At 34.5% G+C, this 27,924-nt stretch overlaps 1 protein-coding gene across 2 annotated transcripts; it reads right to left on the minus strand.

Annotated features, from left to right (window-relative positions):
* Nucleotides 1-695: 695 nt before the first annotated feature.
* Nucleotides 696-20,294, minus strand: LOC129893907 (proline transporter 2-like). 2 transcript variants are annotated; one of them, XM_055969338.1, is made up of 8 exons: nt 20,105-20,294; nt 5,704-5,748; nt 2,548-2,772; nt 2,362-2,456; nt 2,066-2,255; nt 1,817-1,941; nt 1,353-1,568; nt 696-1,187 (listed from the first exon to the last, which is right to left on the minus strand). In XM_055969338.1, exons 1-8 carry the CDS (start codon nt 20,196-20,198, stop codon nt 810-812), a joined length of 1,368 nt encoding a protein of 455 aa, XP_055825313.1. In that variant the 5' UTR covers nt 20,199-20,294; the 3' UTR covers nt 696-809. The 2 variants fall into 2 exon arrangements, with proteins under 2 accessions (XP_055825313.1, XP_055825314.1); XM_055969339.1 differs by lacking the exon at nt 5,704-5,748.
* Between the last annotated feature and the right edge of the window lie 7,630 nt (nt 20,295-27,924).

The raw sequence follows: 27,924 nt of genomic DNA on the forward strand, positions 1-27,924 counted from the left end.
GTTAATACCATATATGATGCATAACTAATCCAATTAGTTATATATAGGCCCAAAATTCCTATCAAATATAGTACTAAATAATACCATACATGAACCCAAAATTCCTATCAAACATAGTACTAAATAATACCATACATAATACATGAACTATTTCTCCTAATACTTCCTACCAACTTACCCTCATTGTTTTGAAATAACCTGAACCTTGTTATGTAATTTCATATGTGCACTAGTATCTTCATTCAATGCCAGCTTCTATAAGATGATTACATCTGTGCCAGTATAGAACTTGTGTGTATCCTATACAGAAACATAAATTGCAAAATACTTTAATTTTTTTCGGTTTCTTATTAGGTGTTTGGTGCTCGCATTGAAGCTCCGACTAAATTCAGATTGCACACTGCAGGGTTCATTCTGAGATGGTGCTCCCAACAATTTTTTTCTATATCCAGGGTTCGAATCGGAACCTTTAATTAAGGGTAGAGCAGTTTCACCTCTATACCACAAGCGTGTTGGTGCAAAACATTTTAATTGATACTCAATGATTTGGCCTTGGGGAATAGATAAGTGGCCAAAATGCTAAAATTCGAACTGCAGTTTGGTCCAAAAGTCTAGATAAAATGTTCTCAATGTATCTTTCACATTTCACAAATTAGAACTTCATTCATCAAACTACTTGATCAAATATTTACCTCTTTAAGGAGGGGAAAGTCATAAAACTCTTGTTCTAATAGAGAAGCTACAATGCTTGAACACAACTAACAGCATAAACATTAGAGACATCCTCTTCCAAGTAAACATCGAATAAATTATAAATCTGCGAATGCATGGTAAGTTTTTGAGTCCATGGCAATAAGTCTTACAGCAGCTACTAATGCGGCAATAGCTATGCAACTAAAGAAGACAATGTTGAACCAGTGCCAACTCTTTTGTAATGACGAAATTTGCTTTCTCATAGCAACAATGTACATGTGATTTGGAAGAATAAATGTGAGTGGGATTGTACTGATAGCGCCGGTGAAGCTCATGAAATCTCCGAGAAAAGGCAACAGAGCAGATAGAAAAATGGTAATCGCTAGATAACCACCTCTAACTACTGTTCTGAATGCCAGGTTCCGTAAAGCCACTGCACTTCCACTAATTCTATATTTAGTATCCAAATACTCGTAGGTTGGACTTGCAAATATCTGCGGTGAACAATAATACGAGGCTTAGAATATGAGAAAAGATTAGACACATGTATCAACTATTGCCTTCTTCAGTGATCGAGTTGTAGTCATTTCTGAGGCTCATGAACTACTATTTTTCAGTTCTAAATAAATGTTAGAAGGTGCAATTTGTGAGTTACTTACATGCAAAGTAATGATGGATTGGAAGAAAGCAGCAAGGTTGGCTAATCCCCTAAGCCAAACAGGGCCACTGACATTGTAGAGCAAATATGATGATGATTTAGATCCATACGCCCAGTACCCTATGTAAGTAACAGCATGCACTGGCACAACTCCTATAGTAAACTGAAAATATAGTGCTTTCAACATGTTGTCAACAACAGGTGCTCTTACAGTAGCCTGTCACATATTTAATTGAATTTAACAATATTAATTTGAGGATCATATGAAATTGATCAACAAATAAATGCAGATACAAGAGCTGAAAAATATTTGTTGCATTGGACAACGACAAGGATATCCCATTTAAGGTATTTCAACTAGAGGTCATAATTCAAATTTCTTTCAATCATTTTACTAAGTCCATCACACAAATTTATCAGTAAATCATACCTCCATTAAAGTTCACGAATTTATAGCCTAAATACCTGGATCTCCGGGATCATTCCTGTGTTGTATACAAAAACAAGACTTGCAGCTGCACCAATAGTTGTAAAAGTTCTACTGGAGGTGGACCCTGGAATGCTATAGTCCCTAGGAGGAGCATTAATACCTGCCATTTCACCTCGAGAGAAGGATTTATATATACAATTAAGTAAATAAAAATATACTCATATCTCTACCAAGTTAAGGTTTTAGAAGAGAAGGTTACACTCGATTAAATCAATTGTGCATACCATCTTTAAGAGACAGAGCAAACGCTATTGTGAAATACACAATACTGAGGAATGTGGAAACTGCCATCCAAACCCTTAGAGCTGACAAATGGGGCACAGAAACGGCGAAAAACACGCACGCTAATCCAGCGATTATGATGAAGTATGACAGCTTCATCTCATGATCTTCCCTAAAGAGAAGATAGAAAGCCTGTCATGAATCATAACAAATGTTTCAGATTCATTTATACTAATTTTGCTTTCTCATAATAAAAGTCAACACTACTTTATTCTAGCTTATTAAGTCATTATCCTACCTTTAAAGCATGTCCTCCCAAAATGATAAAACCAATATTTATCAAGAAAAGATTTGCATACTGTAATCCCCAGACAATTACATAAGCTCTCCAGCCTGCATCAACCAACAAAACTTTGAACTACAAGAACTCCTCTAAATTTTGAGATGTTAAAAGTGACTATGACTCGTCAATCTGTTGCCTTACCATACATAAATCCTGCAAGATCTCTAAATCTGATATGCCTCTTTTCTCCATATTGATGGATCTTAGCCATAAGAGTACTGGCATATAATGATATGATTGTGGATAAAATCATACCAGTTACACCACCAATCCAACCCAGAGGAACCATGAGTGTGCCAGCATATCCTAGCGCATACGCACAATTGACACTAGTTGTGAGAACAAGTCCCACCTGAAACCACGAATCTACATTTTGGAAAACATAAAACACAATTATTACAATCTTACATCATATATAAAATATGATTTCCTTTTCAGTCAGTTCCGTTCTTATATTTAGAAACATTGCCACACAAATATTATGGCATGATTAATAATCCAATTTTCAATCATTTTTTTGTTTCTTTCGTTAAATAGTTTCCTTTTCTCACAAACACAAATTCAATCTACTGAAAATTAAATATTGAGATGTGTATTTAAATTATTCAGCAATTGTAATCCTTGTATATAGATTTTTAGCTTAGCTTAGCTTACTAATCTGTTTTAGCTTAGTTGTTAAATCTGTTACTCAGTTATTTGATTAGTTAGCTTATGTCAGCTGTTGCCAGCTATTAGGTAGTTAGAGTTAGTTGAGCTACGAACTAGATATTTTCCTTTCACCTACTATATAATGTACACATTCAAGTGGAATGAATCAGTTTTCACATTTCACAATTCATAACTGCTGTTCCTTTTCTCTCTTCTTCATCTGTGAGTCAATCTCTGAAGGAGCTCTTCCATGGATGGATCTTAAGCTCCTGATAGAGCTCGATCCTCCATCTTCAAAACTCGACATGGTATCAGAGCGCAACTCGATCTTTCCGCAGACAAGCATTCCTCCTTCATAATCAACCTGCGTGCTTATGTATGCAATTTTTAGATCTACAATTTGTGTGAGTTTGAGCATCTCAATTTGAGACTCGATTCCTCAATTTCTCTGTAATTTTGTATGAGTGTTTTTTGTTTTGGCTGATATTTGATTTCCTTTGATCTTTGAAATCAAATTTGTTCCCTGTTTGAAAATCTCTTTCTGTTCCACTTGAATGGATAGTCACTCACGATGACTAATAATACCAACCTCAATAAGAAAGATGCTCCAATTGATTCATCTAGCCCATTGCACATGCATCCGTCTAACAATTCGGGTGCAATGCTTGTACCAACTCCTTCCAATGGAGTTGGATATAGATCGTGGAGAAGATGTGTACTGCGTTCCCTGTCAGTGAAAAATAAACTTGGATTTATCAACGGTGAGTATAAAAACCCGGCTGCTAATTCCCCAAATTTTCGATTGTGGGAGAGATGTAATGATATGGTTACATCATGGATTTTGAATTCCTTAGCTAAGGAGATTGCAGATAGCATAGAGTACGTAAATGATGCAGTCGAACTCTAGAATGAGTTAGAAGATCTATATGATCAAACCAATGGTGCGAAGTTATACCAGATTCAGAAGGAAATTGGTGACCTATCATAGGGGATTTTAGACATCATCAATTACTATACCAAGATGAAGAAGCTAGGGAAAAAACTAAGCAGCTTGAATGTGAAGACACAATGTAGTTGTGCTTGTACTTTTGGTGCAAAGGAGATGTGCATAAGGGAGAGCAAGATAGGAGACTCAGACAATTCTTAATGGGGCTGAATGAAGTATACACTGCAGTAAGAGGCAGCATTCTCATGATGAATCTATTACCCTCCCTAGCACAAGCTTTCTCATTGCTTATTCATGATGAAAAGCAAAGAAAAATTAGACCTGGTGACCAACTAGGAATTGCCTCCACATCTATCTGTGCTAGTGGTTCCGCATCTGGAGGATACAATGGAAACAGTGGAAATAATCCTAAGTCTAACTACACTGCATCCGGAAGTAGCAATGGTGGAAATGGTTTTAGAACCAATTACTCTCCACAAAATGGTCAATCCTCACACAAGTATAGAGTTGTGTATGAGTTCTATAAAAAACCTGGCCACACTAAAGACAAATGCTTCAAAATTCTTGGTTATCCTCCAAATACTCAGAACTATCAGAATCAGAACTTTAGGTATCAGGAAAACAATAACTTTGATTGGAAGGGAAAGAAAGCAGAACATGCTCAAGGACCTTCTACAGACATGCTATCTATCAGAGATGGTGATTTGGTACGTAAAGAGGAAGAGCATAATTTGAGCCTTTCCAAAGAACAATATGGATAGTTGGTGAATCTTCTGCAACATTTTCATTCTGGGAATACAGGAGAGCCTTCAAACAACAACATTGCCAATGGTTCTGTGAATTTTGCAGGTATTGTAGTCCGCTCTAACAAAATCTCTTCTATTGATTTTGACAAACTCATATGTAAATGTTCAAAAGCAAGAGAAGACATATGGATCATAGATTCATGTGCATCAAAGCACATGACTTTTCATAGACCTCACTTAGCCAACATCAAACAATCACCCTATCCTATTTTAGTGAGTCTTCCAAATGGTTGTGATGTTAGAGTAACTGCAATTGGTAGTGTGGTTTTGACATCTAAAATTGTTTTACATGAAGTACTTTATGTTCCTTCCTTTAAATACAATCTAGTTTTGGTGCATTGTTTGGCTTCAAACCTCAAAGGCATTATTTCCTTTACTGAAGATTTGTGTCTTCTATAGGCCCCTTTAATGAAGAGCCCTCTGGAGATTGGTGAAGTGGAGGATGGCCTGTACCTTCTATGCCCTCACTGCTTGAAAAACTCAGCTCATCATTCTAGTACTTCTACTTCTGTTTTGTATTCCGATTTTGAAAAACTTTCACCTCCTAGTTTTCCTTCATCTACTAAGTTGCACTGTAAATCACCTTCTCCTACCGTGAATATCAATAAAGTGCAACTTTTCTCTGCTTCTTTTACTTCTCATAGAGCTAATGCAGAGTTGATGTGGCATAACAAACTTGGACAAGTTCCCTTTAGCAAAATGAAGGGTATCTCATCAATACCTGCCCATTTCTCATCCAAACAACCCTTTCTATGTAACATTTTCCCTGTGGCCAAACAAGACTACCCTCTTTTAGAAAAAAAATATTTTTAGCAAACAACTTTTTGAATTACTTCACATTTTTCTGTGGGAACCATATCATGTTGCAACACATGACCACTATAAATACTTCCTTACCATGGTGGATAATTATAGTAGATGCACTTGGACACACTTGTTGTCCTGCAAAAGTAATGCATTGCAAGTTATTAAAGCCTTTGTCACTCTAGTTGAAAACCAATTCAATGCTCATATCAAAACCATCAAGTCAGACAATGATTTGGCATTCACAAACATAGAAGCCAACCAATTTTTCCAATCTAAAGGCATTATTCATCAAAAGAGATGCCCATACACACCACAATAAAATGGTGTGGTGGAAAAAAAACATAAATACCTACTGGAGACTGCCAGAGCACTCTTATTTCAATCCAAACTTTCAACCAAATATTAGGGAGAGTGCTTACTCATAACAACTTATATAATCAACAGACTCCCTACAACCTACCTCAAAAACAAATGTCCTCTTGAAATTCTACATAAAAAAACCCAGACTATTTCCATCTGAGAGTTTTGGTTGCCTCTGCTACCCCATTGCTTCTAAACACCTCAAGAACAAATTTGACCCCAGAACCACATCACATGTATTTGTTGTATATCCTTTTGGAACCAAGGTGTACAAAGTTCTAAGTTTTGCCACTAAGAAAATACACATCTCTAGATATGTCATTTTTCATGAGAGCATATTTCCTTTTAAACTTGCTTCTTTTTCTGATTCTTGCAAAAATATTCCCGATACTATTTTTTACTTTAATAATGATTGTGAGGAACAATATATGGACCCTGTGCCAAATAATGCAGATGATCAAGTTGATACTACTAATCAGATGTCTCTTACTTCGTCTTCTAGGAATGCCTCAACACTTAGTCCTTCACCTGACATTAGTAGCCATATACCACATAGCACACCCCATAGTGTCCTTGGAGCCAACTTCATATCCATTAGAACCAGTAATACATGTTTTCATTCCTTCATTTGATAGTTCTGGCCCTTCTTCCAATCAAAGAGTGAGAAGATTCCTAAGGGAATCTAAGGTTCCTGTACACCTCCATGACTATGTCCATTCTTTGAAACATCCTCCCCCTTACTCTATAAATTCTTTATTCTCATTGTACCAATACATTGCACCTGATTCATTGAACCATCAAAGTCAGAATCTTATTGAGAACAGTTGTTATGACCATGAGCCTTCTTCATATGGAGAGGCAACTATCAACCCTGCTTGGAAAAAGGCCATGATTCAGAAATTTGATGTCTTACATGCTAATTGTACTTGGGATCTGGTTCCCTTACCAACAAACAAGCAAGCCATTAGGTGTTAGTGGGCATATAGAGTAAAACAAAAAGTAGATGGTAATATTAAAAGGTTCAAATTCAAACTGATGGTGAAGGGCTACACCCAACAGCTTGGAATTGACTACACTGAAACTTTTCCCCTGTCATTAAGATGACTACTGTGAGGTTTCTAATTGATACTGAAGTAAATAAAGGTTGGGACATCTACTAATTGGATTTCTACAATGATTTTATCCATGGAGACCTTCATGAGGAGGTCTATACGCAAATTTCACCAGGTTTGGTTGTCAATGATCCCACTCTTGTATGAAAATTAAGAAAATCACTATGTGGTTTGAAGAAGGCAAGTAGGCAATGGAATGTCAAACTTACACAAGCTCTTTGCTCTAAAGGTTATAATCATTCACTGAATGATTACTCTCTCTTTTATAAGAAGTTTGCCTCTTCTGTCATCTTCATAGCAGTATATGTTGATGATGTTCTTATAAATGTGACTGACTTACTGGAGATCCAACAACTCAAAGCTTTCTTATATGACAGTTTCAAAATTAAAGATCTAGGTAAATTACGTTATTTCCTACGCCTGAAAATCCTACACAAAGATGATAGTGTTCTCATTTCTTAAAGGAAATTTGTCCTTGATTTACTCAAAGAATATGATTGTCTCACTCACAGTAGCTTTACTTCACCACTGGATCCTAATGTAAAGCTTCAAGCTAAGGAAGACACCTTATTACCTGACCCTACTTATTACAGAAATTTGATTGGCAAGTTGAATTTCCTAACTAATACAAGGCTTGACATTGCTTACAGTGTTCAACACCTTAGTCAGTTTATGCAATCTCCATGAGAGCCTCACCTGAAAGCTTTCTTTCACCTACTGAGGTTCCTCAAGAGTGATCTCACTTTGGGACTTTTTATGTCCAATGACCCTAGCTACACCATTAGAGCATCTTGTGATTCTGATTGGACTTCCTATCCTGATTCCAAAAGATCTATTAGTGGTTACTTAGTTCTCCTAGGAAATTTTCCCATCAGCTGGAAACCAAGAAACAGGAAATTGTTTCCTTATCCTCAGCTAAAGCTGAATACAGGTCAATCTGAAAGGTTGTTGGTGAATTAGTTTGGCTTGAAAGGCTACTAAAAGAACTTATTGTCCCCTTTCACACTCTTATTCCTGTATTTTTTGATAGCCAATCAGCCCTACATATTGCAAAAAATTCCGTATTTCATGAACGCACCAAACATATTGAGGTGAATTGCCATTTTGTGAAGGACAATCCCATGAAGGTCTCATTTCTCTGCATCATACTCCTACTCATGATCAACTAGGAGATGTCCTTAACAAGGCACTTACTGGAATTAAGCATGCAACTGTTCTTGGCAAGTTTGCAGGCCTTTCATCCTTTCCAACTTGAGGGGGGTATTGAGATGTGTATTTATATTATTCAATATTGTAGCATTGTAATTCTTGTATATATTCATAGCTTAGCTTAGCTTACTAATCTTGTTTAGCTTACTTGTTAAATCTCTTACTCAGTTAGTTGATTAGTTAGCTTATGCCAACTGGCTATTAGTTAGTTGAGTTAGTTGAGCTAGCATTAGATATTTTTCTTTCACCTACTATATAGTGTAAACATTTAAGTGGAATGAATCAGTTTTCACATTTCACAATTCAGAACTACAGTTTCTTTTCTCTCTTCTTCATCTGCGAGCCAATCTCTGAAGGTGTTCTGCCATGGATGGATCTTAAGCTCTTGAGAGAGCTGATCCTCCATCTTCAGAACATGACACTAAAGATGAAAAGTATCATATATATGACCATTAAATGCATTTTTTTTTAAAAAGAATTAACAACATACTAGATATGAATAATTTAGATTTTGAGAATATTATTGAAGTTGTTAAAAGGTAATTAGCCCAAAATATTTTCAAAAATAGCCTTCCATGATATCTATAATCATCTACTTTTAGCCACCATCACCATCATCATTATCGTCACACCACCAATATCCACCATCACCACCCACCATCTCTGCTGCCAACCAATGATCAATCACCTCCTCCATCAGAGACACCCATCGCCATATCACTTCTACTGCACAATAACCATTGCCACCAACTGTCACTTACCATCACTTTACCACCCAATAATTTGTAAGATGGTAATATTTATTTAAATTAACAAAGAATAAATTTAAAATATTTTGTATCAGATACAGAAGATTGAAACAGGCTATCACATTATTGAAGAATGAGAATGTTGCTTGATAACATGATCCTTCAACCAATTCCAACTTATTTCTCAAATATTATAAGGAGATGCTTGGTAGGAAATGTGAGACAAGAAGGAAAGCTTTTGAAGAATTCTTTTGAAATGGGCTTACACTCACAATTCAACAATAAATTGCAATAAAGCACCCTTTTGCTGAGAAGGATGTCAAGCATGCGATATTTAAAATAGATAGTAAACAAAGCCCAGGGCCTAATAGCTATGGAAGTGGGTTTTTAAAAGTTTCTTGGGAGATTGTTGGACCTGATATTATTGATGTTATTATAGATTTCTTCAAGAATGGAAAATTGTTGAAACAAATTAATAGCACATGCACTGCTCTGATTCCTAAAGTTGTTGACCCTGAGTTTGAAAATCAATACAGACCTATTTCTTGTTGCAATGTGATCTACAAGTGCATCTCCATAATGATTTACCTCAGACTTAAAGAAGCTATAACTCACCAAGTGGCAAATAACCAGGCATCCTTTAATTTGTACAGGGAAGGTCTATAGTACATAACATTTTGATTTGTCATAATACTCTTAGACACTATAATAGGAAGACTTCTGCTAGATGTCTAATGAAAATTGATTTAAGAAAGGCCTACGTTATGGTGAGTTGGGAGTTTGTAAAGGAGGCCCTCATGGGATATGGATTTCTGGTCAGGTTTGCACAGTTGATGATTACTTGTGTACATCTCCAATGTATTCTATAAAGGTGAACAGGGAAAGCCATGTTACTTTGCTGGACGAAGAGGCTTAAGACATGGAGACCCTATGTCCCCCCCTATTTGTCTTAGTAATGAAATACTTGTCTAGAATCCTGAAAAGTATAAGTGAGCTACATGACTTTAAGTTTCACCCTATGTGCAAACAACAAAACCTTACACACTTACTTAGTCTTTGCTGATGATTTGATGATATTTGGTAAAGGAAATATGGAATCAGTATCAAGATTTATAGAAGCATCGGGGCGTCTTAGTGCTGTTAATGGACTTATTGCTAAAATGGAGATGTCAAATTTATATTTAGCCAGGGTGGATGATGCAACAAGAATAGATTGTTATTTAGAACTGGCTTTGCTATTGGTACCTTTCCAATCAGGTATCTAGGCCTTCCTTTATCTTCTAAGAAGTGGAACAAGTTAGTGTGCCATCAATTTATTATGAAGATTACCAATAGGATTAAGACTAGATATGCCGTCCAATTATCTTATGCTGGTAGACTTCAGATTATTTATATTGTTTTGTTTTCCATTCAAAACTTCTAGGGGGAAGTTTCTATTCTCCCTCAAAGTGTTTCGAAGGTAGTATATAAGATTTGTAGAGAATACCTTTGGGTACAACTAATGACAGAAAGAAAATAACACTTGTGGCATGGGATTAGGTTTGTTGTCCAAAATAAGTTGGTGGATTAAATATAAAGGGGTGCAGGAACTGAAATATAACTTCTGTTTGGAAGCTTTTATGGCAATTATCTGAAAAGGACTCTTTGTGGGTGAGATGAGTTCATGGTATTTATATAAAGACTGATAAATATCTGGGCACACAATGCCCAGTTGATATTAGCTGGTATTGGAAGAAAATTAACAGTTACAAAGAAAATATGTTAAACTAGTAAACTCGTGGCAGATACAATCTAAAAGCTGGTGGAAAATACTCTATTACTAGAAGGTATAATAAGTTACTAGGATGACAAAAAAGATGAAGGATAGCTGAAATGGTATGGACTGCTGTTGCTCAGCCTAAACACATGTTTATCTTGTGGCTAGCTGAACGAAAAAGATTTTTGACAAAGAAAAGATTAACTAATATACATATCCCAGTTGAAGATGGTACCTGTTGTTTATGCGATGGACAACTGATGAAAACTACAAAACGTGTGACTGGTTCAAGCAAGTAAGCTCAAAACTACTACATGGGCTAATGTGCATCTATAACCAGGAGACGTCAAGCAAGTGTTGGAAAAGAGATAGTGGCTTCTATATGGGGACCTATTATATATCACACTTGGAGAGCTAGGAACTGAAATTTTTTCAAGCATACAAATATACAAATAGACATAGTGATAGTGCAGATCAAGAAGGAAATTTTATAATGATTAGACCTTCTTAAGTTGTCTAGGAAAGCTCATAGGTGTCAAGAATTCTTACAGAAATTGACTTGTAATTACTTTACTTAATTTTGTCGAGGCCTCTCTATCCTTTGCACCCTTCCTAGAAGGTGTATTAACATCTTTAATGTGTATTGTTGCTTTGTTGTTTATGATAAGTTTTCACGGTTTACCAAAAAAATTAAAATATTTAGATGGTGAAAAAAAATCTAATAATCATCTACTATTTGGATCATATTAAAGTATATAATATCTTAGTATTCAACCATTTTAATCTTAAAGAAAAGGAAGAAAAGTCCCCAACTCCTAATGATGGAAACAAAGGGAAACATAAAGCAAAGGATCTACGTTGGATTATGCATTATAATTCATGAAGTCCTATTGATTCTAAAATTAACAAATCTAGATTAGTTGAGTCTATACTACAAGAAAACATGTAGTACAATCTCGAGAGACACATAATTTTTCTTTTTGAGAAAGTGAATTATAATATATGCGAGTTCTTAAATTATATTCGAATAAGTGGATTAATTTTTCTCTTGGCTTGATTAGTGAAGGCATATGATCTTTCACACCCAACCCCCTATTGTTTTGCATCTTATGTCAATTCATACTTGTATACTTCTGTGAGATATTTCATTGCTTAACAACTTGACAGAGAGAAAACTCCACTTGTTTACTTATTTTCTTTCACCATCCCCTCCCCCCCTACAAAAATATTTCTTTACATTTCCATCCCCTTTCTTCTATTACTTCACTAATTGATCAACCATATTAATTCATCTGTATTTATTTTAAATGATTTTCAACTTAACCCGTTTATAAACCCTCTAGACTGTCCATCGGTTTAACCCAAATTTCAAATGTTAATTACAGAGTTACAACCCACATATGCAATTAAAGAGGAAACACAAAGAGTTTCCTCAATTCTCTCCTCTCTATTCAAACCATAATATTTTTTTATTGTATCTATAAACTTCAGTTAACATGGATTACACCATGGATTTAGAGCTAGATATTTGAGATCTATTGAATGAAGTTCATAATAATTTGAGGAATTAATTCCATGGAACATGATTACAATCAACTAGCTACAATGCTTTATATACACATTGAATCATCTACTAAACTTTTAACTAACTGATTATTGCTCCTACTATGTGTACTGACTACATGCTAACTTACTAACCATAAGTTAGTTACAACAACCTAATTAACTGATGCGTCACTAGGCTCAATATTCCCCCTTAAGCTGAATGGTAAGGACACATTCTTCATTCCAAGCTTGACTAGCATATAATAATGTTGAGCTTTTCCTAATCCTTTTGTAAGCAAATCTGTAGGTTGTTCCTTTGTTCCTATATGGTGTGATCAATCCCTATTATAATTTTTCTCTTACAAAGTGACAATCAATATCTATATGTTTGGTATGTTAGTGAAATATTGGATTTGCTGCTATTTTGATAGAAGCCTTGCTGTCACAACGCAAATCAATAGGTTGTGCAATTGTAACACCAGTTCTTTGAATAATCCAGTTAACCAAGAGAGTTTTTCCACTGTAGATGTCATACTTCTGAAATCAGCCTCTGCTGAGCTTCTTGAGATTGTCTCCTACTTCTTTGACTTCCATGATATCAGAGAGGAACCAAATTTGACCATGTATCCCGTGACTGATTTCAAGTCTTGGACAAGTGGCCCAATAGACAACTAAGTGTCAATATGTGTTTGATGACATGAGCAAATGAAGACCTGGAGCATTCTTGATGTACCAATGACAGCAAGCATATGACTCTTTTGGTTTATGCATGAATTGTCTTAAAACTAGAACAATGTAGGCAATGTTAGGTCTAGTCATGATAAGATAAAGTAACCTGCCTATTAATCTTTGGTAACCATTTGGATCAATCAATGACTTGTCATAAACTTTGCTTCCTTCAGCCATATCAAATTCATAAGAAGTGAGTTTTTGGTTGAAATCAAGAGGAATTAAAGTTGGCTTAGTTCCCCCTTGCCCTAAATTTGCAATCAGTTCAAGGGCATACTTTCTCTGATTTAGCAAAATCCCTGAAGTACTTCTGGAAACCTCAATGCCCAGAAAGAATCTCAAGTCACCAAGATTCTTTATCTTAAACTTCTGCTGAAAATTAATTCTAGTAGACTGAATAAGATCAGGATTAGAACCAGTGAATATCATCCACATCTACTAAAATAATGACAACATCTAAACCAGTTGTGTAAGTGAAATGAGAGTAATCAAAATGACTTTGAATAAATCTCAAATCCTGGAGAGCAGTTGTAAGTTTCAAATTGCACTGCCTGGAAGCCTGTTTCAGGTCATATAGTGACTTTTTGAGCTTGCAAACCTTGTGAGTAGAACCATTGTGAAAACCAGAAGGGATCTGCATGCAAACTCCCTCAATCAAGTCCCCTTGAAGGAAAGAATTGTACATATCCATTTGATATATAGACCAATGCTTAAATGCTGCAACAACTAGAACAGACCTGACTGACACCATCTTGGCAACTGGGGAAAAAGTCTCCTTATAATCAAGACCCTCCTGTTGACTAAAGCCTTTGGCAACTAACCTTGTTTTGAACCTTTCTACCTGGCCATCATCTTTGTACTTGCTCTTAAACACCTATTTACATCCTATGGCATGTTTACCAGGAGGGAGATCAACTATGTCCCAAGTACCATTCTCTTCAAGTGAAGCTATCTCTTACTGCATTCCAAGGACCCATCTATCATCTTTGACAGCTTTATGATACTGAGGCTTAATATCTGAGGAATGAGCAGCTAGACATCTTGAATAATCAGGGGACAAAGAATCATAGCTTAGGTAGTTAGATATAGGATAAGCACGAGCATTAACTACATAATCAGTAAACTATTTTGGAGAAGGTCTGGATCTGTTAGACTATCTTAATGGTTGTGAAATTGAAATAGGAAGTTGAATATCAGTTGCAGGCTAAGTGTTAGGTAACTGACTATGCGAAGGAGCAAGACGTGAAATAGGAAAAATGGTCTCAGTACCAGGAGATATGGGCTCAATAGGGACAAAGTCCATTTATTCAGGAAGGAGATCATTAGTAAAAGTCAGGATAGGAAATATGGGATCAACACTAGAAATTATCTATTTGAAGGGATAAACAAACTCATGAAAAATGATATCTCTGCTGAAAAATAATCTTTTGGAATGAAAATTATAGTTTATAACCTTTTTAGTAGTTGAATATCCCATAAACACAACAGGTAAGGCCGTAGCTACAAATTTATCTTTTTTCTAGACATTAAATGCATATGCAAGGACTCTAAGATGATCAAGTGATGGTGGAGTCTTGAAAAACATCTTAAATGGGGATTTGTTTCCTAACACAGATGAAAGAATCTTATTTATAGTGTGTACAATTGTAAGTACACAGTCACACTAAAATTGTATAGTATAGCTTCCTCAAACCTTAAGGCCTTAGCTAATTCTAGGATATACCTATGCCTTGTTTCCACCACCCCCATTCTGTTGTGGTGTATAAACATATGTAGTTTGATAAATAGTCCCTTGTGCAATAAGAAACTCATAAATAACTGAATTAGTGAATTTTGAGCCATTGTCAGTTCTAAGAGTCTTGACATTAGATCCATATTGAGTTTTGATCATGGAAAAAAAGATTTTAGCAACCAATAAGTTTCATCTTTAGAATTCATCAGAAACAACCAAGTGAGCCTGGAAAAGTCATCTACAATAGTTAGAAAATATCTTTTTCCATCAATGGTTGACACTCTATATGACCCCCATACATCAGTATGTAATAATTCAAAAATATTATTAGAATGAGTAGTACTAAGAGGAAATGTTAGTTTGGTTTGTCTAGCTAGGGGGCATACAAGACATAAACCACATGATCTATCTACATCAGTATGTAAGAACTTGTCCATCTTCTTTATAGCTACAATGGGCATTTGCCTAAGTTTTCTATGCCAAGTATTGAATGTAGCATTATCTTTGAAAGTAGAGAGAGTTGTAGAATGATGTACTTTATTATATGAATAAAGAGGAGAGTTTATTAGCTGAGCTATATTAACAAACAACTAGAGTCCATCCGATTCTCTACCAGTCCCCATTTATTAGCTGAGCTATATTACCAAACAGCTAGAGTCCACCTGATTCTCTACCGGTCCCCAATACCTTGCCACTACAAAGGTCCTAAAATACATACAATTTCAGATAAAAACCTACCATACACTACAATTTCTTTGTGAGTTTGAAAACAGATAGCAAATTAAACTTGAAGTTTGAAATACAAAAGACATATCTAATATGTTGTGATGTCAATCTATGCACAAATCCTTTGTGTGTGATATTAGACTTCTCACCATTTGGCAAATGTACCTGCTCAATTTTGGATAACTATTGGGACTCACTCAGTATGGCTAGTCTTGAGACCATATGGTTGGTTGCTCCTGAATCTACCCATTCAACTTGGTCCAATTTATAACAGGGACAAAAAACACCTGTAGTTGAGTCATTAGTGTTAGAGGGTCTAGTAAGGTTGGTTGTGGCTACATTTGTTGTAATATATAACTCCTGCCCTTGTTTGATCATCTGTTAGATCTGATAGTATTGCTCAGGTGAGAAAATTGGTGCTAAGTGCTCATTGGTAGTCTTCTTTGGTGATTCGTTAGCTACATGATTCATTACAGGCTTTGGATAATATTGAGACTTTGTCTTTGACCTGTTATCCTGTGAGACTCTGTCATGCTGATAGTTACCTCTATCATGTTGATGGCCTTTATTGTACTGAAAATTTCTGTCATTTGTCTGACCTAGCAATCTCCTACATACTGCTCTAGTATGCCTTGATTTCTTACAAAAATCATAGTACAGATCTGATCTCTTAGGCTTGTAATTAGGTGCTTGCTTATTTGTCATCAAGGTAGTAGTCTCATTGATCTCAAAATCTGGTATCACATTAGTGAGTGATATCTGACTCTATTCTTGCATGACTAGAGCATAGATTTAATTCAAGTTAGGTAATGGTTGCATTATGAGAATTTGACTCTTAGCTCTAGAATAAGAATCATTCAATTTTGTAAGAAATTGAAAAATTCTATGTTTTTGTATGTACTCAGTGAACACTTTTGAGGTTTCACAATTGCACGTTGGAGGAGGAATCAAGGCATCAAATTCATCCCAGAGATCACTGAGTCTGGAAAAATAAACTAACACAGTATTGCTTCCTTGAGCGAGGAAGGCTATCTCCTTGTACAAATGAAAAGTTCTTACATTGTTTTCCTTGTCAAACTTCTCCTTTACGCTCTCCTAAACTCTTCGTGAATCAGATGCATATGGAATTTCTGTCATCAATTCATTCGAAACTACATTCATAATCCATGAGAGAACAATCGCATTACACCTTTTCCATCGCTTCAGCAATGCTTTGGTGTATGAAGATTTCACACAGCTTCCATCAATAAAACCTAGTTTGTTCTTGCCAAGTAGAGCAATCTTTATGTACCTTCTCCACAAAGCGTAATTCTCTGTTTCAGTTAGCTAAATTGTGATCAAAGTTATCCCTGGTGTATCCATTGGTTGCAGAAACAATGAATCACGGTGATCAATAGTTGTCTCTGTACGACTTGTCGGTGCCTCATTCATTGTCGAAATCAGAAAAGAAAAAAATGGAATCAACAAAGTTGATGCTTCGCGGAAATGTACACACTAGATCGTGTGTTCTGATATCATGTAAACTTCAGCTACCATGGATTACACCTTGGATTTAGAGCTGGATATTTGAGATCTATTGAATGAAGTTCATAGCAATTTGGAGAAGAGAAAGAGAGGAATTCATTCCATTGAACATGATTACAATCAACTAGCTATAATGCTTTATATACACATTGAATCATCCACTGAACTTCTAACTAACTGATTAATGCTCCTACTGTGTGTACTGACTACATGTTAACTGACTAACTATAAGTTAGTTACAACAACCTAACTAACTGACACGTCACTAGACTCAATAGTATCATCTCTAAACTTGGTGTCTAATTGCACCTTTTTCTGAGGTTTTTGTGGTGGACGGCGGACTGTTGTGGTAGAAATTTACGGTAGTGAGCAGCTATTAGAGACGGAACTAAAAGTTCAGATACAGATTCGATTGAATTCAATAGATTTTGCTTAAATAGTGTATTTGTATTAAGAAATTTATTAAATATTTATAAATATTAAATTTATAATCCAGTTAATAACACTTAAGGTAGTCATTCTAAAATTCAGAACCCATATCTCTTTGACTACTTGTTTTATTATCATATGACATATTTCAAAAAAAAATTTAATCTGTATTTGCACTATTGTCCATTACTCCTCAATGGTGTAGAGGATGCAGAACAAATAAATATGAGAGGCCATGATTTTTTTTTTTTTTGGTACTTACACAAAGATTTTTTATTTACTTACTAATTTATTGTTTTATTCTACTATTAAATAATATTTTTGAAATCTAAGATAAATATATTTAACCATTAAGGTCTGGATCATTTTGTTAATTATCCTCCGTTTTAACATTGTATATTTTTCTTTCCTTTTTTCCTTAAAAATGAATTTAATTCTTGTTTTCTTTACGTGAAGCTGTGAACAATGAAATTAATTTTGAGAATTTGGAAAATTTCACAATTTTTGTTTATGTTTACTTTTTAGAATAATTTAAAATTGAAGGAGTATTAATACATATAAATACTTTGAATTTAATATTATTTAGTGTAAAATATTCTGTTTTTTGAAGAAATAACAAGAAAAATGATCTTGACCTCTCATATTAATTTGTACATATGGCCTATATTTCACTGGTGGAGCCACATATATTTGAGGAGTGTTGATCGACACCCTTTTATAGAAAAATTATATTGTGTAGATAGATAAAATATTTGTTATGTATATATATTACATATATATTGACAATCTTAAGTTTTAATACGATTTTACTTTTTTATATTTTAATATCTCTTAATTGAAATTTTGACTTCGCCATCTTTATATCTACTATATCATTGAGAAGTAATAGACAAAATTGTAAAGGAGGATTTTTTTTAGTGATTAGAAAGGCAATAAATCTCCTGTTCAAGATTTTAAGTTTCTATTTCTTGAAGATATTATTATTTCTTCGTATTTATTATTTGTCATTTTCAATTAATACACTTTATTATTTTCGTGTAGAATAAAAATTATTTTCATCCTCCAACTTTGCTTAAAAATCAAACTTCCTCTTCAACTTTGAACAATAATCAAACTTCCCTCTTTATTTTATGCATTGTCCATTTTACCCTTGTTATATCATGTATATGTAATACCTCTTTATATTATATATAATTTATCTTTTATAACCTAGGTATTTATAACTTTTTCTTTAAGTTAGTTAACATTTTAAGTAGAATAATGTTTTTATGAATTTGTCATAAAATTTAATATTATTTTTATGATCGTTATTTCAATATAATATGCATTAAGCGTGTGTATATGTTTGTATGCGTATATTTTTGTCTTTCTCCACTCTCTTACTCCATGCGTTATATATTTCTTTGGTCTTCTTGATATGACACCCCTTAAATTTTTTAATTAGAGGTGTATTTTACTAAACTAACATTATTAATAATGCTTTGAAACTTTAAATTTGACTACTACTATTTTATGCATTTATTTAATACCAAGGATAGAAATAAAAATATATTAATTTTTTTTTTGATTTCATAAATTGGACAAGTAAATTAAAACAACTAATTTAGAATAAGGGTCAAGTAATATAAACGGTGGGAGTATTCTCTGTTGTCTATATAAATAAATAAATTTTGATTAGCATTGATGGAGTATTAGATAAATAGTTCAAAATAATTTAAAATCTAAATAAATAGAATCTTTAAAAATTTAACCTTAATTAACTAAATAGTTTTATATTTTCTACATCAAAATATATTTGTATAGTTAATGTTCTCTGCTATTTTCACTTATATAAACAAATATTAGAGTTTTAATTATTATTAATAAAATTAATTTTCTCATTATGCTAATTTACTTCATTTTATAACGTCATTAGCTTATATACTTAATTAGTATTTCTCACTTTTTTCGTCTAAAAGATAATATTTATGCTTTTATGAAAAATATGTTTCATGAATTCAAAAATAAAATAAAAATATTATGATTTTTAAAGAAGTAAAAAAAAAGTTGATAATGAAAGGATATAATAGACAGTTTAAAGATTTAATTAGGATAAATTGAAAATTTGATTTTTGTTCAAAATTAAAAAGGAGTTTGATTTTAAAAGCAAAACTGTGGGCGAAAATAATTTTCACCCTTTCCCTGTATGATGACATAAGAAATGTAGGGAGCCTCATATCTAAGTTTTCAAGTTTTATATCAATTTCTCAATTATGTTACAATTAATTTTTATTTATCTGGTAAAAACCTTTTCTTTACCATCAGACTACCATTTTTGTCTAAAAGCTACAATTAATTTTTTGAAAAGTCGCTATCTCTCTCTCTCTATTCCTTCTTTGGCCTTTTGAATAATAATAATAATAATAAAATCATTAATTTCTAGTATAGTGAAACAATAGCTTTTGTTCAGATATCGTATGTACATGTATTACAAAATTACCAAACAAAATATTTAATTGCAAACTCATGGAATTGCATGTTATAGAAACTCGATTCTAAATTTTAAATCTTAAATCAATATTGTTAACACGAAATACGAAATGATTAGAAGCTATAGTGGGAGAGAGAGAGGGAGAGAAACCTTGGCCAATCTGATGAAGAGTTTCAGGAACTTCAACTTCAAAAGAGGGACTGGAAATAACATGATCAGACATCACCTCCTTCTCTTCCCCCATTTAATTTCTTGCACAAATATGTAATTATATATTCAATGCTGCTAGGGAATATTGGGAGAAATTAATCAGAGTGATGTCCTCTATAAATAATAATGGACTTGCTGCATGTGACAATACGAAAGGAATAAAGACCAATGACTAAATAAAGACAAGGAAGACTACTTTAATAGTAACTTTTATTTCCACTTTTTGTGTCCCGCTATTTTACTTGCTTATTGAACTTTTCGAATTACTTGTAAAGTGAATTGTAATATTGAAAAATATTAGAGAAAATAATGTGATGTACTTATTCTAATTTGTAATGGTATTTTTTAAAAAGATTCAAAACATAGTGACATTGTATACTTTTATAGCATATATGCAAAATACACCTGAGTACTCTGTCAATAGAGATGACAATAAGTACGTGAAATACACGTATAACAAACATAATATAGGTGTTTGAAAGCACATACATTGGATCCAATTGTCCACACGTACCGTTTATGTCTTTACATACATTCAACTTCTTCTTTAAAAACACATATTTAAAATCAAATAATGTATTCGTGTGATTCAATTAATTAGGATTAAATATTGTATGCATGCAAATAGAATGTATTCTCTTATATTTTGAAAGAAAAATACCGCTACTTTTTTTTAATAAATAAATCTCTCTATATAATGTAAAATAAATTGCAAAAATGGGCTTTAAATAACCCTATTTACAAAAATTTGCATCTACGATTGCTACGCCAAGGCTCACATATAATGTTTTGCATCAATCGTCGCGCCATCCTACTCATTTGGGTCTGACACTTTCCCCCGTGATTAGGTCGCACGCTTAAGCGTCATTCATTTTTGAGGTTAGTTGATTCGGCAGGTGGATCATTATACACTCCTAATCGACCAACACAATACCCTCTATAGGTACCCTCCGAATTTTCCCCAAAATTTTCTTAGTCAAATGAAACTTAATGCCACCCTTTTTGGTGTTAAGGCTACCATCATCAGAAATTCAATGTTATTATAAAATTCACGCACCTCAGGATCATGAAGAGTGGGAAAATGCCACTCGACAAGGTGCGTCCAGCCCTATACTTCAATGGCATCAACCAGGTCCCTCATGCCCTGTTGTTTCCTCACATCTGGGTCAAAGACTCTCCCACTTAACACTTTTTGGGTTTGCATAGCCTGAATTCGTTCTTCTTTACTCAGCATCCACAATATCATTAGATTCTGTCTCACTTCCCCCTTTTTCTTTAGAGACATCAATTAATTTTTCTTCAGGAATGAAATCCTCATCAACCACTGCCTTTGTCCTTTGTTTTTGTTTCCTGATTGTTTTAGATTTGTTAGTAGCCAAGGCATCACTCAGTAACTTCTTCAAAGTGCCTCTAGTAGAGTAACTTTGGTGACCTTGGTAGACTCAGTAACCACTTTCTTTCCCTTGTCATTGACCTTCTTTGAAACCTTTTCAGAAGCATCCTTGTTTGCCTTCTTCCCTTCATCTTTCTTTCGTTGCCCAGTTTCAATACTTTTTGCTTTACCAACCTTCTTAATTCTCTAGACTAAAGGTTCCTCATTTTTATTTTCTTCCTTATCCTCTGTAGGACTGGAGGTAGTTCTGTTCTAGGGGTCTAATCGAAAATAGGTTTCGACTGTACCACTGGAAGCTCTGGTGATTTTTCTTTCTCACAAGAGAAAGAAGGCTTAATACCATCACCTCTCATCTTAGTAAACTTCCAACGACCCATTCTTCTCCTGCTGCCAAAATATAAGACCTACTGGTGTGTTTTTCAGTCATATCATCAAAGTATCTCTCAGACATGGTGGATAAGATCGGATTAGGTTAGGAGGTTGAAGTATGGTCTACAGATGGCTCTATTTCAAAGGGTTGAAGAACAGACCTGGCCTCTAAATGGGTAGAGGCATTTGGCAACGAAACTTAGGAATGAGAAACAACAAGTGTCGGAGAGAAGATTGAGATTTTGTCTTTTTGAGATGGAGATAGAGGAATAGTATAAATGCACTTTTAAATAGGATCCTGACCAGGGAAAACAACAACCATAGTGTCTGTGGTTTTCAACTTCACCGCAATAAGAGGGGAGTATATAGGTATGGATGATAGTGTGTCAATTTTATGTGAGACCAGAGTGTCGGTATTAGAGTTGGTCACCTTTTTAGAGGAGGTTGGAGTAAGAGACATGATATAGGTATGAACGACGGTGTGTCAATTTTATGTGAGACCGGAGTGTCGGTATTAGAGTTGGTCACCTTTTTAGAGGAGGTTGGAGTAAGACACATGATTTGGTTTGATAAGTAGGGGAGAAGAGAAGAAAGGATAAATATGAGAGATGTTAGATTTGAATTTCAACTCGAAGAGAAATGAATGAACAATTTTGGGAAGATGGAGTTTAAGAGGACTGAACTGAGGTGTATGGTTCCGAGTAGAAGGCGACGTTTGAGTGATTAGATGGGACAGACAACTTTTCAGAAGAGGGATGAGTCACACGTGGCAATTTCAACGAATCTCATTCATAATTTAAAAATAGTGCTAGGAGTGCCACCCTCTGAGTAGGGACCAAGTCCCACTAATACAACTGAATGTTGTTAGCTTAGATCTTTCCTGCGTTTCTATTTGCTTTAGCCATCTCACCATGTGTGTATACTTGAAAGTGTTATGAGCTTGAATTCAAACTAATTATGCATAACAAAAGTTTGGATACCTGTTCTCTGGATCTAGCCAATAGAAGGTTGAGTGGATCAAGTTGGATTATTCAGCTACAATTACTTAAAGCTTTTGTAACGATATCTGCTATTTGATGCTCAGTTTTGCAGAATTGCGCACAAATATTGACTTTTTTGACAATGTCTCTTAAAAAGTGATGCCTCATATCTATGTGCTTTGCTCTCTTGTGTTAGATCAGATTCTTGATCATGTTGAGAGCACTTGTATTGTCATAAAACAATAAGATAGTATCAGTGAGCACTCCAAAATCCTCTAGCTATTGTTTAACCCATAGTAATTGTACAAAACAAGATATTGCAGCAACATACTCAGCTTCTGCTGTAGATAAGACAACTGAATTTTGTTTCTTGGTTCCACAAGAATTTAGAGAAGAACTTAGAAGATGTGCCATTCTGGATGTACTCTTTCTTTCAACTAGGTATCCTTAAGATCCTTTTTACAGCCTTCAAATGGGACCTTTTGGACAGGCTTGAAATCTTGCACATATTTCCCCACTGAACACGATGTCAGGCCTGCTAGCTGTCAGATATAGTAGAGACCCAATCATTCCTCATGATTTCATCATAGTCGATACCCTCTTCTTGATTATAGCCCTGAATCATTAATCGGTACTTGTTCCTTGTTATCACCCCATTTTCATCCATCTTATTTCTATAAACCTACATGATCCCTATAATAGTTCTGTCAAGAGGGACAAGGGACCAGGTGCCACACCTTATATTTTCAAACTGGTGAAGTTCTTCTTGCATAGATTTTACCCCGTCTGCATTTGTCCCTTCATCATCAAAGAGAGTCTCTTCAGGTTGAGCTTGACTATTCTTACCAGTATCTTAAGATTGAATTGGTTCTTTGTCTAGTTTCCTGTCTTCTCTTTGAGGCCATAAAGCTTACTTCCCTTATTTACCCCTTCGAAACTGAGCAACAATACAAGACAGTAGGCTGTCCAGAACTCTTATTTTGATAGTTTGGGTTGATTTTCATTGATTTCATGTTTAGTTTCGATATGATGAGACTGTTAAACTTAAGTAGGTATTTTATTATGTATTTAAGGTGTATATACTCTTATACAAGATAAGGGGAATTATTTGACGAAGTGGACTTTGGTTGGTCTACGGTGTAGATGAATTGAACTCCCCGAATTGTGGTAGAACTTGTTATGTGCTAAAACTCCAAGGTTCGTATATAAACTTGAACTTGGAATATTTTAATTTCTGAAATTTGAAGTATCTTGATGGGTTGTTTTCTTACTCTTTTTCTTATATCGTGGTATGATTATTATCTCAAGTATTGCAAAACTTCTGCTAAATCGCCCATTTGTACGAATTGCTTGAACATTTTACATTCTTGTTGGGACTTTTTCCTTCTTATTATGATGACTTGTCATTGATATTGGCATGCCTCTCGATTCGGATCTTTCCCATCTTGACTTTGGATTTACATTTCGTCTTGATGATGGGGTTTTGTCCATTCTCGAGTACGAGTGGAAAGCCACTTTCAATATGGTTCTTGATTCTCTTGATATTGGGTGACGACCCTTCTTGATTTTGGGGCTTTGGTCCATCTTGATATTGATTGTGCTTAGTGTAAATACATGACGTATATATTGGGCGAAATTGATTATTTGACAACTCTTTTGAATTAAATTGTAAGCTTTCTTGATACTTGAATCTTCGAATATTAATATTGATATTTTGAAACTCTTCAAGGTTTGTATTCGATACTTTGATATACTTGTTCACTTGGGCTTACTTTTAACTTATTGAGCCACCTGCGATGAACAAGAGAATTGAAAAATTTAATGGCTTCAAGCCCAAAGTTTATACACCACTAAGCTTTATGCTTAGCGATAGTTATTTTCTATCGTAGGTAATGTGTGGGATGAGTTGTGAAGATGGCCATTTGGAGTATACTTTTAGAGCCCATGTGAAGATCACATCTACATATGCATCTAGTTTTGTAAATATTCTGGGGACTTGTACATGATACATGTGGCACTTATGTATAAAATTTTGAAAGCTTGTGAAAACAAAACCAGATGGTTGTAACTTGAACAGGGTGACTAGTTTTGCTATATTTGGAGCGTGCTTTTAACTCAAGTCATGCCATGTGCTGGGTTTATACTTTGACTTGTCATTATGCACAAAGAAAGATAATAGTTCTGTGATAATTACTAGTTTGAGTTTTGTGTATTTTATGGACCCGCAATGGTGTTGAATTGGAAATAGAATTTCAAAACAAGTTTTCTAAATGTGTTGACTATTTGAGATTATAAAAAAACTATCTTTTACTTTGTAAGTGGCATTCTCCCAAAGGGAATGCTACAAGACATGCAATGTTTGCTTTCGCATTATTATGTTAGGACCAGATGCCTTCTTCTGACTTTCTTTTTCCTAATAGTACTTTATGAAATTCTTCTCGGTTCTTTTCCAAGAACCACAGTCCTTTTTAAGGTGACCATTTCTACCATAATGAATACACAATAAGTTATCAAATACAGATACATACTTACTATGAGGATTGAAATGGGGATCTATCATTTTGCATCCTAGGCCCTTTCCACCATTGTGACCTTGATTTGTTAGATTTTCTAAATTTTTTAGCAGATGTGGTCCATTTGAGATATTTATTTAAATCTTCCTTGATACGGACCAGGTTCATTTCTAATTTAAGGTTTCTAGTGACATAAATAATTTTAATTCAGAGGTTTTAAGGCTTTTTTCAAGCTCCATCTCAACTCTATTAGCCTCATCATTCTGCTTGAAATCTATTTCAGGGCTACACTTCAACACTTCCTTGACATCACTATTTTTAGCTTCCAACGCAATAATTTTTTCTTCCAATTCTGACATTTGAATGACCAAGATAGTTTTTTCATCTTGAAAAATGTCAATGCTAGTGTTCAGAAGATCCTTTTCAGAGGTTAACTCACATAGTGAGTCAATCAAGACACATGCTAATTTTCTAAGTTTCTTGAGAGAGTGAGCATTTAGATTTTCCTGAAGGTGAAGCAAAGTTACCTCTTCATCCGCCTCTTCATCAGATTTTACCATGAAGGCAAACGTGGTGTTGTACACCTCATCATCATCATCTTTTATAGCCAGCATGGATGCATCCTCTAGATGATTAGATTCTCCAGAGTCGCTTGAGGAGTTTTCTAGACAACAAGAGCCTTCTTTACTACATAATCAACAAAAATTCTTCCTCTTGATTTATCAGGGACTTGGTCCCTTTGTTTGTCTCTATATTCTCCTTTTTGCATGGGATAATTTTTGATAAAATGTCCTAGCTTTCCACATCTGTGACACTAGTCAGTACCATTTGTTGCTCTGTTTGTGTTGCGTTTCTTCATGAATTCGCCATGTTTTTTCATAATTTGCTGAATTTTTTTGGTCAAGTAAGCAGACTGTCCCTCTTCAAGATTTGGTAGAGCAGTCATCTTTCAGCTTGCAGGATCTTCTCTCAGTGTTAACCGTGTATAGAATACCTGCTCTGATACCAATTATTAGAATATATGCGTCCACTATCACTTAGGGACCAGGTCCCTAAATAGAATAACAATAAATGAACAACCAATGCATACAAGGAACAAGACAAGATTTTATGTGGAAAAGCTCCTTAGTCAAGGGAGAAAAAACCATGATCTGTTCAACAGGATTTCACAACCAATCTTTACTAAGATGCAAGAGTAAATTAGTCTATTACAACCTATTGTAACTAGACACTAATTCTCTCCACCCCTTGGCTTGAAATACCTCTATTACAAGACTTTGAGCCTAAGCAATACAACTATTTCCTACTACCCCAACTAACTCTAGTTGACGTAGAGTTTGAACACTCCGATCAAGCTAAATCTAGCCATGACTTGGAAATTAAGCAATAACTCTATTGCCTACTATACCAACTTCCTCTAGTTGACATAGACTTGAAACAAACCTTTCAAAGATAACTCTAGCTATAAACTCGATACAAAACTGATACAAGGAAAGATGATCAATATTCCTTTATAGATAAGGAGCTGATCTTACAATATTTAGCACACTAGACTCAAGTTCAAAAATAGCTCGATCAGCTGCTGCCCACCAACCACAGCAGGTGGTGGCAGCTTTTACAGTTGGTTCTCATTTGGTCTGGGACACACATCGTTCATGGGACCAGGTCCTCCAATCAGGTCCCATAATTTGTTGATGCATCAAAACCTGAATTAGAACAAGATTAATACTAATGAAGATGAAATTTATTTCCTCTCGTTAATGAATTTAAGCTCTAGCCTTTATAAATATGTGTGTGTAATTCTCGTATGCATGTCCTTTCTATTTGATTACGTTCATCATAACTTGATCACATGATTGACAAAATAATAATATTTTTTTTAAAATAGAATAGAAGATCACAATGGTGGGGTTAATTAGGCCATGACCTATCAGTATATAATTATCACATTATTTTTATTAATAATAATACACTACGTTTGAGTGATAGTCGTTAAATTAGTTTTTCTTCTCTAAATTTAGTTTTGTGATGATTTTGGTCAGATAACACTATTAGTCAAATTCTCAAACTAAAAACATGATCTGCTTCAACAATATTTACAATGACCATAGAAGAGTTTACCTTTTCGGGCAATGGTATCTTTGAATTATCTTTACCTTCACAAAAAAAGAAAAAGAGGAACAATTAAAGACGTGAGTGTGTGGTATAACAACAAAATATGTCATTTAAAAGTCTCCCTCTCTATATATGTATATTAGTCATTGGACCGTTCTCGATATTATAAATCCGCTTCTGCATTCATGCATGTATTATTTAGCGTGGTAAATATAATTATTACTCTAAGGTGTTTTGTATGGTGAAATATGTTATAATATATGTTGAAATTAAAATGAGAACTTCAAAGATAAGAAGAGTTAAAATAAATGCAAATGACAAAAGATCCTAACAAGTAATTTTTTTCCTAGAGAAGAGTTTGGAAGTTCTAGATTGTACCATTACAAGACG

Source organism: Solanum dulcamara, chromosome 7, assembly GCF_947179165.1.
Source record: "Solanum dulcamara chromosome 7, daSolDulc1.2, whole genome shotgun sequence".
Taxonomy (NCBI): Eukaryota; Viridiplantae; Streptophyta; class Magnoliopsida; order Solanales; family Solanaceae; genus Solanum; species Solanum dulcamara.